The 17170-nt window shown below is 42.7% G+C and overlaps 1 protein-coding gene across 1 annotated transcript in view; it reads left to right on the top strand.

The window, feature by feature from the left end:
• LOC106609851 (rho GTPase-activating protein 8-like) overlaps positions 1-17170 on the top strand; it is a 69998-nt gene that overhangs the window by 14929 nt on the left and 37899 nt on the right. Inside the window, 1 exon segment of the mRNA XM_045722494.1 lies at positions 2386-2529. Coding sequence (XP_045578450.1) covers positions 2386-2529 — 144 coding nt within the window.

Raw genomic sequence — 17170 nt, 5'->3', positions numbered from 1 at the left:
CCATTTTAAATGGGTTAGGGACGTCCCGAGGATCCCAGAGCCCTGCTAACCTTAACCATTTTAAATGGGTTAGGGACGTCCCGAGGATCCCAGAGCCCTGCTAACCTTAACCATTTTAAATGGGTTAGGGACGTCCCGAGGATCCCACAGCCCTGCTAACCTTAACCATTTTAAATGGGTTAGGGACGTCCCGAGGATCCCAGAGCCCTGCTAACCTTAACCATTTTAAATGGGTTAGGGACGTCCCGAGGATCCCAGAGCCCTGCTAACCTTAACCATTTTAAATGGGTTAGGGACGTCCCGAGGATCCCAGAGCCCTGCTAACCTTAACCATTTTAAATGGGTTAGGGACGTCCCGAGGATCCCAGAGCCCTGCTAACCTTAACCATTTTAAATGGGTTAGGGACGTCCCGAGGATCCCAGAGCCCTGCTAACCTTAACCATTTTAAATGGGTTAGGGACGTCCCGAGGATCCCAGAGCCCTGCTAACCTTAACCATTTTAAATGGGTTAGGGACGTCCCGAGGATCCCACAGCCCTGCTAACCTTAACCATTTTAAATGGGTTAGGGACGTCCCGAGGATCCCAGAGCCCTGCTAACCTTAACCATTTTAAATGGGTTAGGGACGTCCCGAGGATCCCAGAGCCCTGCTAACCTTAACCATTTTAAATGGGTTAGGGACGTCCCGAGGATCCCAGAGCCCTGCTAACCTTAACCATTTTAAATGGGTTAGGGACGTCCCGAGGATCCCAGAGCCCTGCTAACCTTAACCATTTTAAATGGGTTAGGGACGTCCCGAGGATCCCAGAGCCCTGCTAACCTTAACCATTTTAAATGGGTTAGGGACGTCCCGAGGATCCCAGAGCCCTGCTAACCTTAACCATTTTAAATGGGTTAGGGACGTCCCGAGGATCCCAGAGCCCTGCTAACCTTAACCATTTTAAATGGGTTAGGGACGTCCCGAGGATCCCAGAGCCCTGCTAACCTTAACCATTTTAAATGGGTTAGGGACGTCCCGAGGATCCCAGAGCCCTGCTAACCTTAACCATTTTAAATGGGTTAGGGACGTCCCGAGGATCCCACAGCCCTGCTAACCTTAACCATTTTAAATGGGTTAGGGACGTCCCGAGGATCCCAGAGCCCTGCTAACCTTAACCATTTTAAATGGGTTAGGGACGTCCCGAGGATCCCAGAGCCCTGCTAACCTTAACCATTTTAAATGGGTTAGGGACGTCCCGAGGATCCCAGAGCCCTGCTAACCTTAACCATTTTAAATGGGTTAGGGACGTCCCGAGGATCCCAGAGCCCTGCTAACCTTAACCATTTTAAATGGGTTAGGGACGTCCCGAGGATCCCAGAGCCCTGCTAACCTTAACCATTTTAAATGGGTTAGGACGTCCCGAGGATCCCACAGCCCTGCTAACCTTAACCATTTTAAATGGGTTAGGGACGTCCCGAGGATCCCACAGCCCTGCTAACCTTAACCATTTTAAATGGGTTAGGGACGTCCCGAGGATCCCAGAGCCCTGCTAACCTTAACCATTTTAAATGGGTTAGGGACGTCCCGAGGATCCCAGAGCCCTGCTAACCTTAACCATTTTAAATGGGTTAGGGACGTCCCGAGGATCCCAGAGCCCTGCTAACCTTAACCATTTTAAATGGGTTAGGGACGTCCCGAGGATCCCAGAGCCCTGCTAACCTTAACCATTTTAAATGGGTTAGGGACGTCCCGAGGATCCCAGAGCCCTGCTAACCTTAACCATTTTAAATGGGTTAGGGACGTCCCGAGGATCCCAGAGCCCTGCTAACCTTAACCATTTTAAATGGGTTAGGGACGTCCCGAGGATCCCAGAGCCCTGCTAACCTTAACCATTTTAAATGGGTTAGGGACGTCCCGAGGATCCCAGAGCCCTGCTAACCTTAACCATTTTAAATGGGTTAGGGACGTCCCGAGGATCCCAGAGCCCTGCTAACCTTAACCATTTTAAATGGGTTAGGGACGTCCCGAGGATCCCAGAGCCCTGCTAACCTTAACCATTTTAAATGGGTTAGGGACGTCCCGAGGATCCCAGAGCCCTGCTAACCTTAACCATTTTAAATGGGTTAGGGACGTCCCGAGGATCCCAGAGCCCTGCTAACCTTAACCATTTTAAATGGGTTAGGGACGTCCCGAGGATCCCAGAGCCCTGCTAACCTTAACCATTTTAAATGGGTTAGGGACGTCCCGAGGATCCCAGAGCCCTGCTAACCTTAACCATTTTAAATGGGTTAGGGACGTCCCGAGGATCCCATCAACCGCAGTAGTCTACAGAGAAGGCCTAAGACTGGTACTGCAACATTGCCCGTTTTGGTGTAACAATGCGACCTCTCTATTTGTCTCCTCAGAGCTGCAGAAGGAGGAAGATGAGGAACAGGGTCGTCACAGCTACCGTCCGGATCGCCCTCCACCCCCACGTAGAGTCAGCTTCAGCCAGGACACCTCTCACCCCTACTACGATGTGGCTCGACACGGGATCCTCCAGGTCACAGGTAACCAGGACACCTCTCACCCCTACTACGATGTGGCTCGACACGGGATCCTCCAGGTCACAGGTAACCAGGACACCTCCTACTACGATGTGGCTCGACACGGGATCCTCCAGGTAACCAGGACACCTCCTACTACGATGTGGCTCGACACGGGATCCTCCAGGTCACAGGTAAACAGGACACCCCCTACTACGATGTGGCTCGACACGGGATCCTCCAGGTAACCAGGACACCCCCTACTACGATGTGGCTCGACACGGGATCCTCCAGGTAAACAGGACACCTCCTACTACGATGTGGCTCGACACGGGATCCTCCAGGTAACCAGGACACCCCCTACTACGATGTGGCTCGACACGGGATCCTCCAGGTAAACAGGACACCCCCTACTGCGATGTGGCTCGACACGGGATCCTCCAGGTCACAGGTAAACAGGACACCCCTACTACGATGTGGCTCGACACGGGATCCTCCAGGTCACAGGTAAACAGGACACCCCTACTACGATGTGGCTCGACACGGGATCCTCCAGGTCACAGGTAAACAGGACACCTCCTACTACGATGTGGCTCGACACGGGATCCTCCAGGTCACAGGTAACCAGGACACCCCCTACTACGATGTGGCTCGACACGGGATCCTCCAGGTCACAGGTAACCAGGACACCCCCTACTACGATGTGGCTCGACACGGGATCCTCCAGGTAACCAGGTAAATAGGACACCTCCTACTACGATGTGGCTCGACACGGGATCCTCCAGGTCACAGGTAAATAGGACACCTCCTACTACGATGTGGCTCGACACGGGATCCTCCAGGTCACAGGTAAACAGGACACCCCCCTACTACGATGTGGCTCGACACGGGATCCTCCAGGTCACAGGTAAACAGGACACCTCTCACCCCTACTACGATGTGGCTCGACACGGGATCCTCCAGGTCACAGGACACCTCTCACCCCTACTACGATGTGGCTCGACACGGGATCCTCCAGGTAACCAGGTAAATAGGACACCTCCTACTACGATGTGGCTTGACACTGGATCCTCCAGGTCACAGGTAACCAGGACACCCCCTACTACGATGTGGCTCGACACGGGGATCCTCCAGGTCACAGGTAACCAGGACACCCCCTACTACGATGTGGCTCGACACGGGATCCTCCAGGTCACAGGACACCTCTCACCCCTACTACGATGTGGCTCGACACGGGATCCTCCAGGTCACAGGTAACCAGGACACCTCCTACTACGATGTGGCTCGACACGGGATCCTCCAGGTAACCAGGACACCTCCTACTACGATGTGGCTCGACACGGGATCCTCCAGGTAACCAGGACACCTCCTACTACGATGTGGCTCGACACGGGATCCTCCAGGTAACCAGGTAACCAGGACACCCCCTACTACGATGTGGCTCGACACGGGATCCTCCAGGTCACAGGTAACCAGGACACCTCCTACTACGATGTGGCTCGACACGGGATCCTCCAGGTAACCAGGACACCTCCTACTACGATGTGGCTCGACACGGGATCCTCCAGGTAAACAGGTAACCAGGACACCTCCTACTACGATGTGGCTCGACACGGGATCCTCCAGGTAAACAGGTAACCAGGACACCTCCTACTACGATGTGGCTCGACACGGGATCCTCCAGGTAACCAGGACACCTCCTACTACGATGTGGCTCGACACGGGATCCTCCAGGTAACCAGGTGAGTTTTTAGGGCTGTGGCGGTCAGTACATTTTGTCAGCCGGTGATTGTCAAGTAAATAATAATAACAATTAACATAAACACGTTTATCATCTCCTGGCTTCCACACACAGCCTACAAGCCACTGATACAGACCTTTAAGAACATCTACATTCAAAAATATATACAAAAAAAGTCCAATACATCCATCTAATATAGTCTACACCTTCACAATACATCCATCTAATATAGTCTACACCTTCACAATAAATCCATGTAATATAGTCTACACCTTCACAATACATCCATCTAATATAGTCTACACCTTCACAATACATCCATCTAATATAGTCTACACCTTCACAATACATCCATCTAATATAGTCTAAACCTTCACAATACATCCATCTAATATAGTCTACACCTTCACAATACATCCATCTAATATAGTCTACACCTTCACAATAAATCCATCTAATATAGTCTACACCTTCACAATACATCCATCTAATATAGTCTACACCTTCACAATACATCCATCTAATATAGTCTACACCTTCACAATACATCCATCTAATATAGTCTACACCTTCACAATACATCCATCTAATATAGTCTACACCTTCACAATACATCCATCTAATATAGTCTACACCTTCACAATAAATCCATCTAATATAGTCTACACCTTCACAATACATCCATCTAATATAGTCTACACCTTCACAATACATCCATCTAATATAGTCTACACCTTCACAATACATCCATCTAATATAGTCTACACCTTCACAATACATCCATGTAATATAGTCTACACCTTCACAATACATCCATCTAATATAGTCTACACCTTCACAATACATCCATCTAATATAGTCTACACCTTCACAATACATCCATCTAATATAGTCTACACCTTCACAATACATCCATCTAATATAGTCTACACCTTCACAATACATCCATCTAATATAGTCTACACCTTCACAATACATCCATGTAATATAGTCTACACCTTCACAATACATCCATCTAATATAGTCTACACCTTCACAATACATCCATCTAATATAGTCTACACCTTCACAATACATCCATCTAATATAGTCTACACCTTCACAATAAATCCATCTAATATAGTCTACACCTTCACAATAAATCCATGATTTATAGTCTACACCTTCACAATACATCCATCTAATATAGTCTAAACCTTCATAATACATCCATCTAATATAGTCTACACCTTCACAATACAACCATCTAATATAGTCTACACCTTCACAATACATCCATGTAATATAGTCTACACCTTCACAATACATCCATGTAATATAGTCTACACCTTCACAATACATCCATCTAATATAGTCTACACCTTCACAATACATCCATCTAATATAGTCTACACCTTCACAATACATCCATCTAATATAGTCTACACCTTCACAATACATCCATCTAATGTAGTCTACACCTTCACAATACATCCATCTAATATAGTCTACACCTTCACAATACATCCATCTAATGTAGTCTACACCTTCACAATACATCCATCTAATATAGTCTACACCTTCACAATACATCCATCTAATATAGTCTACACCTTCACAATAAATCCATCTAATATAGTCTACACCTTCACAATACATCCATCTAATATAGTCTACACCTTCACAATAAATCCATCTAATATAGTCTACACCTTCACAATAAATCCATCTAATATAGTCTACACCTTCACAATACATCCATCTAATATAGTCTACACCTTCACAATACATCCATCTAATATAGTCTACACCTTCACAATACATCCATCTAATATAGTCTACACCTTCACAATAAATCCATCTAATATAGTCTACAACTTCACAATAAATGCATCTAATATAGTCTACACCTTCACAATAAATCCATCTAATATAGTCTACACCTTCACAATACATCCATCTAATATAGTCTACACCTTCACAATAAATCCATGATTTATAGTCTACACCTTCACAATAAATCCATCTAATATAGTCTACACCTTCACAATACATCCATCTAATATAGTCTACACCTTCACAATAAATCCATCTAATATAGTCTACACCTTCACAATAAATCCATCTAATATAGTCTACACCTTCACAATACATCCATCTAATATAGTCTACACCTTCACAATACATCCATCTAATATAGTCTACACCTTCACAATACATCCATCTAATATAGTCTACACCTTCACAATACATCCATCTAATATAGTCTACACCTTCACAATAAATCCATCTAATATAGTCTACACCTTCACAATAAATCCATCTAATATAGTCTACACCTTCACAATAAATCCATGATTTATAGTCTACACCTTCACAATACATCCATCTAATATAGTCTAAACCTTCATAATACATCCATCTAATATAGTCTACACCTTCACAATAAATCCATGATTTATAGTCTACACCTTCACAATAAATCCATCTAATATAGTCTACACCTTCACAATAAATCCATCTAATATAGTCTACACCTTCACAATACATCCATCTAATATAGTCTACACCTTCACAATAAATCCATCTAATATAGTCTACACCTTCACAATACATCCATCTAATATAGTCTACACCTTCACAATACATCCATCTAATATAGTCTACACCTTCACAATAAATCCATGTAATATAGTCTACACCTTCACAATACATCCATCTAATATAGTCTACACCTTCACAATAAATCCATCTAATATAGTCTACAGCTTCACAATACATCCATCTAATATAGTCTACACCTTCACAATAAATCCATGATTTATAGTCTACACCTTCACAATACATCCATCTAATATAGTCTAAACCTTCATAATACATCCATCTAATATAGTCTACACCTTCACAATACAACCATCTAATATAGTCTACACCTTCACAATACATCCATGTAATATAGTCTACACCTTCACAATACATCCATGTAATATAGTCTACACCTTCACAATACATCCATCTAATATAGTCTACACCTTCACAATACATCCATCTAATATAGTCTACACCTTCACAATACATCCATCTAATATAGTCTACACCTTCACAATACATCCATCTAATATAGTCTACACCTTCACAATACATCCATCTAATATAGTCTACACCTTCACAATACATCCATCTAATGTAGTCTACACCTTCACAATACATCCATCTAATATAGTCTACACCTTCACAATACATCCATCTAATATAGTCTACACCTTCACAATAAATCCATCTAATATAGTCTACACCTTCACAATACATCCATCTAATATAGTCTACACCTTCACAATAAATCCATCTAATATAGTCTACACCTTCACAATAAATCCATCTAATATAGTCTACACCTTCACAATACATCCATCTAATATAGTCTACACCTTCACAATACATCCATCTAATATAGTCTACACCTTCACAATACATCCATCTAATATAGTCTACACCTTCACAATAAATCCATCTAATATAGTCTACAACTTCACAATAAATCCATCTAATATAGTCTACACCTTCACAATAAATCCATCTAATATAGTCTACACCTTCACAATACATCCATCTAATATAGTCTACACCTTCACAATAAATCCATGATTTATAGTCTACACCTTCACAATAAATCCATCTAATATAGTCTACACCTTCACAATACATCCATCTAATATAGTCTACACCTTCACAATAAATCCATCTAATATAGTCTACACCTTCACAATAAATCCATCTAATATAGTCTACACCTTCACAATACATCCATCTAATATAGTCTACACCTTCACAATACATCCATCTAATATAGTCTACACCTTCACAATACATCCATCTAATATAGTCTACACCTTCACAATACATCCATCTAATATAGTCTACACCTTCACAATAAATCCATCTAATATAGTCTACACCTTCACAATAAATCCATCTAATATAGTCTACACCTTCACAATAAATCCATGATTTATAGTCTACACCTTCACAATACATCCATCTAATATAGTCTAAACCTTCATAATACATCCATGTAATATAGTCTACACCTTCACAATAAATCCATGATTTATAGTCTACACCTTCACAATAAATCCATCTAATATAGTCTACACCTTCACAATAAATCCATCTAATATAGTCTACACCTTCACAATACATCCATCTAATATAGTCTACACCTTCACAATAAATCCATCTAATATAGTCTACACCTTCACAATACATCCATCTAATATAGTCTACACCTTCACAATACATCCATCTAATATAGTCTACACCTTCACAATAAATCCATGTAATATAGTCTACACCTTCACAATACATCCATCTAATATAGTCTACACCTTCACAATAAATCCATCTAATATAGTCTACACCTTCACAATACATCCATCTAATATAGTCTACACCTTCACAATACATCCATCTAATATAGTCTACACCTTCACAATACATCCATCTAATATAGTCTACACCTTCACAATACATCCATCTAATATAGTCTACACCTTCACAATACATCCATCTAATATAGTCTACACCTTCACAATAAATCCATCTAATATAGTCTACAACTTCACAATAAATGCATCTAATATAGTCTACACCTTCACAATAAATCCATCTAATATAGTCTACACCTTCACAATACATCCATCTAATATAGTCTACACCTTCACAATAAATCCATGATTTATAGTCTACACCTTCACAATAAATCCATCTAATATAGTCTACACCTTCACAATACATCCATCTAATATAGTCTACACCTTCACAATAAATCCATCTAATATAGTCTACACCTTCACAATAAATCCATCTAATATAGTCTACACCTTCACAATAAATCCATGATTTATAGTCTACACCTTCACAATACATCCATCTAATATAGTCTACACCTTCACAATACATCCATCTAATATAGTCTACACCTTCACAATAAATCCATCTAATATAGTCTACACCTTCACAATACATCCATCTAATATAGTCTACACCTTCACAATACATCCATCTAATATAGTCTACACCTTCACAATACATCCATCTAATATAGTCTACACCTTCACAATACATCCATCTAATATAGTCTACACCTTCACAATAAATCCATGATTTATAGTCTACACCTTCACAATAAATCCATCTAATATAGTCTACACCTTCACAATAAATCCATCTAATATAGTCTACACCTTCACAATACATCCATCTAATATAGTCTACACCTTCACAATAAATCCATCTAATATAGTCTACACCTTCACAATAAATCCATGATTTATAGTCTACACCTTCACAATAAATCCATGATTTATAGTCTACACCTTCACAATACATCCATGTAATATAGTCTACACCTTCACAATAAATCCATGTAATATAGTCTACACCTTCACAATAAATCCATGTAATATAGTCTACACCTTCACAATACATCCATCTAATATAGTCTACACCTTCACAATAAATCCATCTAATATAGTCTACACCTTCACAATACATCCATCTAATATAGTCTACACCTTCACAATAAATCCATGTAATATAGTCTACACCTTCACAATACATCCATGTAATATAGTCTACACCTTCACAATACATCCATCTAATATAGTCTACACCTTCACAATAAATCCATCTAATATAGTCTACACCTTCACAATAAATCCACCTAATATAGTCTACACCTTCACAATACATCCATCTAATATAGTCTACACCTTCACAATACATCCATCTAATATAGTCTACACCTTCACAATAAATCCATGATTTATTTTAGAGGTCTAAAGAAACATGATATGAAGAAAATGTAGTCTATTTCAGAAGAACAGAATAGCATCCTCTGAGTTGTCCTTATGTTAGGTCCTGATGTGGTTATGTCATATGGCTGTGGACTACTACACTAGTTCATTTAGCAGGTCCTGATGTGGTTATGTCATATGGCTGTGGGCTACTACACTAGTTCATTTAGCAGGTCCTGATGTGGTTATGTCATATGGCTGTGGGGCTACACTAGTTCATTTAGCAGGTCCTGATGTGGTTATGTCATATGGCTGTGGGGCTACACTAGTTCATTTAGCAGGTCCTGATGTGGTTATGTCATATGGCTGTGGACTACACTAGTTCATTTAGCAGGTCCTGATGTGGTTATGTCATATGGCTGTGGGGCTACACTAGTTCATTTAGCAGGTCCTGATGTGGTTATGTCATATGGCTGTGGGCTACTACACTAGTTCATTTAGCAGGTCCTGATGTGGTTATGTCATATGGCTGTGGGGCTACACTAGTTCATTTAGCAGGTCCTGATGTGGTTATGTCATATGGCTGTGGACTACTACACTAGTTCATTTAGCAGGTCCTGATGTGGTTATGTCATATGGCTGTGGACTACTACACTAGTTCATTTAGCAGGTCCTGATGTGATTATGTCATATGGCTGTGGGGCTACACTAGTTCATTTAGCAGGTCCTGATGTGGTTATGTCATATGGCTGTGGGGCTACACTAGTTCATTTAGCAGGTCCTGATGTGGTTATGTCATATGGCTGTGGGCTACACTAGTTCATTTAGCAGGTCCTGATGTGGTTATGTCATATGGCTGTGGACTACTACACTAGTTCATTTAGCAGGTCCTGATGTGGTTATGTCATATGGCTGTGGACTACTACACTAGTTCATTTAGCAGGTCCTGGTGTGGTTATGTCATATGGCTGTGGGGCTACACTAGTTCATTTAGCAGGTCCTGATGTGGTTATGTCATATGGCTGTGGACTACTACACTAGTTCATTTAGCAGGTCCTGATGTGGTTATGTCATATGGCTGTGGACTACTACACTAGTTCATTTAGCAGGTCCTGATGTGGTTATGTCATATGGCTGTGGGGCTACACTAGTTCATTTAGCAGGTCCTGATGTGGTTATGTCATATGGCTGTGGACTACACTAGTTCATTTAACAGGTCCTGATGTGGTTATGTCATATGGCTGTGGACTACTACACTAGTTCATTTAGCAGGTCCTGATGTGGTTATGTCATATGGCTGTGGACTACACTAGTTCATTTAGCAGGTCCTGATGTGGTTATGTCATATGGCTGTGGGCTACTACACTAGTTCATTTAACAGGTCCTGATGTGGTTATGTCATATGGCTGTGGGCTACTACACTAGTTCATTTAGCAGGTCCTGATGTGGTTATGTCATATGGCTGTGGACTACTACACTAGTTCATTTAGCAGGTCCTGATGTGGTTATGTCATATGGCTGTGAGGCTACACTAGTTCATTTAGCAGGTCCTGATGTGGTTATGTCATATGGCTGTGGACTACTACACTAGTTCATTTAGCAGGTCCTGATGTGGTTATGTCATATGGCTGTGGGGCTACACTAGTTCATTTAGCAGGTCCTGATGTGGTTATGTCATATGGCTGTGGGCTACTACACTAGTTCATTTAGCAGGTCCTGATGTGGTTATGTCATATGGCTGTGGACTACTACACTAGTTCATTTAGCAGGTCCTGATGTGGTTATGTCATATGGCTGTGGGCTACTACACTAGTTCATTTAGCAGGTCCTGATGTGGTTATGTCATATGGCTGTGGGGCTACACTAGTTCATTTAGCAGGTCCTGATGTGGTTATGTCATATGGCTGTGGACTACTACACTAGTTCATTTAGCAGGTCCTGATGTGGTTATGTCATATGGCTGTGGGGCTACACTAGTTCATTTAACAGGTCCTGATGTGGTTATGTCATATGGCTGTGGGGCTACACTAGTTCATTTAGCAGGTCCTGATGTGGTTATGTCATATGGCTGTGGACTACTACACTAGTTCATTTAGCAGGTCCTGATGTGGTTATGTCATATGGCTGTGGACTACACTAGTTCATTTAGCAGGTCCTGATGTGGTTATGTCATATGGCTGTGGACTACTACACTAGTTCATTTAACAGGTCCTGATGTGGTTATGTCATATGGCTGTGGGCTACTACACTAGTTCATTTAGCAGGTCCTGATGTGGTTATGTCATATGGCTGTGGGGCTACACTAGTTCATTTAGCAGGTCCTGATGTGGTTATGTCATATGGCTGTGGGGCTACACTAGTTCATTTAGCAGGTCCTGATGTGGTTATGTCATATGGCTGTGGGGCTACACTAGTTCATTTAGCAGGTCCAGATGTGGTTATGTCATATGGCTGTGGGGCTACACTAGTTCATTTAGCAGGTCCTGATGTGGTTATGTCATATGGCTGTGGACTACTACACTAGTTCATTTAGCAGGTCCTGATGTGGTTATGTCATATGGCTGTGGGGCTACACTAGTTCATTTAGCAGGTCCTGATGTGGTTATGTCATATGGCTGTGGGGCTACACTAGTTCATTTAGCAGGTCCTGATGTGGTTATGTCATATGGCTGTGGGGCTACACTAGTTCATTTAGCAGGTCCTGATGTGGTTATGTCATATGGCTGTGGGCTACTACACTAGTTCATTTAACAGGTCCTGATGTGGTTATGTCATATGGCTGTGGACTACTACACTAGTTCATTTAGCAGGTCCTGATGTGGTTATGTCATATGGCTGTGGGCTACTACACTAGTTCATTTAGCAGGTCCTGATGTGGTTATGTCATATGGCTGTGGGGCTACACTAGTTCATTTAGCAGGTCCTGATGTGGTTATGTCATATGGCTGTGGACTACTACACTAGTTCATTTAGCAGGTCCTGATGTGGTTATGTCATATGGCTGTGGGGCTACACTAGTTCATTTAGCAGGTCCTGATGTGGTTATGTCATATGGCTGTGGACTACTACACTAGTTCATTTAGCAGGTCCTGATGTGGTTATGTCATATGGCTGTGGGGCTACACTAGTTCATTTAGCAGGTCCTGATGTGGTTATGTCATATGGCTGTGGGGCTACACTAGTTCATTTAGCAGGTCCTGATGTGGTTATGTCATATGGCTGTGGACTACTACACTAGTTCATTTAGCAGGTCCTGATGTGGTTATGTCATATGGCTGTGGGGCTACACTAGTTCATTTAGCAGGTCCTGATGTGGTTATGTCATATGGCTGTGGGGCTACACTAGTTCATTTAGCAGGTCCTGATGTGGTTATGTCATATGGCTGTGGGGCTACACTAGTTCATTTAGCAGGTCCTGATGTGGTTATGTCATATGGCTGTGGGGCTACACTAGTTCATTTAGCAGGTCCTGATGTGGTTATGTCATATGGCTGTGGGCTACTACACTAGTTCATTTAGCAGGTCCTGATGTGGTTATATCATATGGCTGTGGGGCTACACTAGTTCATTTAGCAGGTCCTGATGTGGTTATGTCATATGGCTGTGGGCTACTACACTAGTTCATTTAGCAGGTCCTGATGTGGTTATGTCATATGGCTGTGGGGCTACACTAGTTCATTTAGCAGGTCCTGATGTGGTTATGTCATATGGCTGTGGGCTACTACACTAGTTCATTTAACAGGTCCTGATGTGGTTATGTCATATGGCTGTGGGGCTACACTAGTTCATTTAGCAGGTCCTGATGTGGTTATGTCATATGGCTGTGGGCTACTACACTAGTTCATTTAGCAGGTCCTGGTGTGGTTATGTCATATGGCTGTGGGGCTACACTAGTTCATTTAGCAGGTCCTGATGTGGTTATGTCATATGGCTGTGGGCTACTACACTAGTTCATTTAGCAGGTCCTGATGTGGTTATGTCATATGGCTGTGGGCTACTACACTAGTTCATTTAACAGGTCCTGATGTGGTTATGTCATATGGCTGTGGGCTACTACACTAGTTCATTTAGCAGGTCCTGATGTGGTTATGTCATATGGCTGTGGGGCTACACTAGTTAATTTAGCAGGTCCTGATGTGGTTATGTCATATGGCTGTGGGGCTACACTAGTTCATTTAGCAGGTCCTGATGTGGTTATGTCATATGGCTGTGGGGCTACTACACTAGTTCATTTAGCAGGTCCTGATGTGGTTATGTCATATGGCTGTGGGCTTCTACACTAATTCATTTAGCAGGTCCTGATGTGGTTATGTCATATGGCTGTGGGGCTACACTAGTTCATTTAGCAGGTCCTGATGTGGTTATGTCATATGGCTGTGGGCTACTACACTAGTTCATTTAGCAGGTCCTGATGTGGTTATGTCATATGGCTGTGGAGCTACACTAGTTCATTTAGCAGGTCCTGATGTGGTTATGTCATATGGCTGTGGGCTACACTAGTTCATTTAGCAGGTCCTGATGTGGTTATGTCATATGGCTGTGGGGCTACACTAGTTCATTTAGCAGGTCCTGATGTGGTTATGTCATATGGCTGTGGGGCTACACTAGTTCATTTAGCAGGTCCTGACGTGGTTATGTCATATGGCTGTGGGGCTACACTAGTTCATTTAGCAGGTCCTGATGTGGTTATGTCATATGGCTGTGGACTACTACACTAGTTCATTTAGCAGGTCCTGATGTGGTTATGTCATATGGCTGTGGGCTACTACACTAGTTCATTTAGCAGGTCCTGATGTGGTTATGTCATATGGCTGTGGACTACTACACTAGTTCATTTAGCAGGTCCTGATGTGGTTATGTCATATGGCTGTGGGCTACTACACTAGTTCATTTAGCAGGTCCTGATGTGCTTATGTCATATGGCTGTGGGCTACTACACTAGTTCATTTAGCAGGTCCTGATGTGGTTATGTCATATGGCTGTGGGGCTACACTAGTTCATTTAGCAGGTCCTGATGTGGTTATGTCATATGGCTGTGGACTACTACACTAGTTCATTTAGCAGGTCCTGATGTGGTTATGTCATATGGCTGTGGGACTACACTAGTTCATTTAACAGGTCCTGATGTGGTTATGTCATATGGCTGTGGGCTACTACACTAGTTCATTTAGCAGGTCCTGATGTGGTTATGTCATATGGCTGTGGGCTACTACACTAGTTCATTTAGCAGGTCCTGATGTGGTTATGTCATATGGCTGTGAGGCTACACTAGTTCATTTAGCAGGTCCTGATGTGGTTATGTCATATGGCTGTGGGGCTACACTAGTTCATTTAGCAGGTCCTGATGTGGTTATGTCATATGGCTGTGGGGCTACACTAGTTCATTTAGCAGGTCCTGATGTGGTTATGTCATATGGCTGTGGGCTACTACACTAGTTCATTTAGCAGGTCCTGATGTGGTTATATCATATGGCTGTGGGGCTACACTAGTTCATTTAGCAGGTCCTGATGTGGTTATGTCATATGGCTGTGGGCTACTACACTAGTTCATTTAGCAGGTCCTGATGTGGTTATGTCATATGGCTGTGGGGCTACACTAGTTCATTTAGCAGGTCCTGATGTGGTTATGTCATATGGCTGTGGGCTACTACACTAGTTCATTTAACAGGTCCTGATGTGGTTATGTCATATGGCTGTGGGGCTACACTAGTTCATTTAGCAGGTCCTGATGTGGTTATGTCATATGGCTGTGGGCTACTACACTAGTTCATTTAGCAGGTCCTGGTGTGGTTATGTCATATGGCTGTGGGGCTACACTAGTTCATTTAGCAGGTCCTGATGTGGTTATGTCATATGGCTGTGGGCTACTACACTAGTTCATTTAGCAGGTCCTGATGTGGTTATGTCATATGGCTGTGGGCTACTACACTAGTTCATTTAACAGGTCCTGATGTGGTTATGTCATATGGCTGTGGGCTACTACACTAGTTCATTTAGCAGGTCCTGATGTGGTTATGTCATATGGCTGTGGGGCTACACTAGTTAATTTAGCAGGTCCTGATGTGGTTATGTCATATGGCTGTGGGGCTACACTAGTTCATTTAGCAGGTCCTGATGTGGTTATGTCATATGGCTGTGGGGCTACTACACTAGTTCATTTAGCAGGTCCTGATGTGGTTATGTCATATGGCTGTGGGCTTCTACACTAATTCATTTAGCAGGTCCTGATGTGGTTATGTCATATGGCTGTGGGGCTACACTAGTTCATTTAGCAGGTCCTGATGTGGTTATGTCATATGGCTGTGGGCTACTACACTAGTTCATTTAGCAGGTCCTGATGTGGTTATGTCATATGGCTGTGGAGCTACACTAGTTCATTTAGCAGGTCCTGATGTGGTTATGTCATATGGCTGTGGGCTACACTAGTTCATTTAGCAGGTCCTGATGTGGTTATGTCATATGGCTGTGGGGCTACACTAGTTCATTTAGCAGGTCCTGATGTGGTTATGTCATATGGCTGTGGGGCTACACTAGTTCATTTAGCAGGTCCTGACGTGGTTATGTCATATGGCTGTGGGGCTACACTAGTTCATTTAGCAGGTCCTGATGTGGTTATGTCATATGGCTGTGGACTACTACACTAGTTCATTTAGCAGGTCCTGATGTGGTTATGTCATATGGCTGTGGGCTACTACACTAGTTCATTTAGCAGGTCCTGATGTGGTTATGTCATATGGCTGTGGACTACTACACTAGTTCATTTAGCAGGTCCTGATGTGGTTATGTCATATGGCTGTGGGCTACTACACTAGTTCATTTAGCAGGTCCTGATGTGCTTATGTCATATGGCTGTGGGCTACTACACTAGTTCATTTAGCAGGTCCTGATGTGGTTATGTCATATGGCTGTGGGGCTACACTAGTTCATTTAGCAGGTCCTGATGTGGTTATGTCATATGGCTGTGGACTACTACACTAGTTCATTTAGCAGGTCCTGATGTGGTTATGTCATATGGCTGTGGGACTACACTAGTTCATTTAACAGGTCCTGATGTGGTTATGTCATATGGCTGTGGGCTACTACACTAGTTCATTTAGCAGGTCCTGATGTGGTTATGTCATATGGCTGTGGGCTACTACACTAGTTCATT

This window comes from Salmo salar, chromosome ssa07 (assembly GCF_905237065.1).
Source record: "Salmo salar chromosome ssa07, Ssal_v3.1, whole genome shotgun sequence".
Classification (NCBI taxonomy): Eukaryota; Metazoa; Chordata; class Actinopteri; order Salmoniformes; family Salmonidae; genus Salmo; species Salmo salar.
This window is presented reverse-complemented; position numbering and strand designations above follow the sequence as displayed.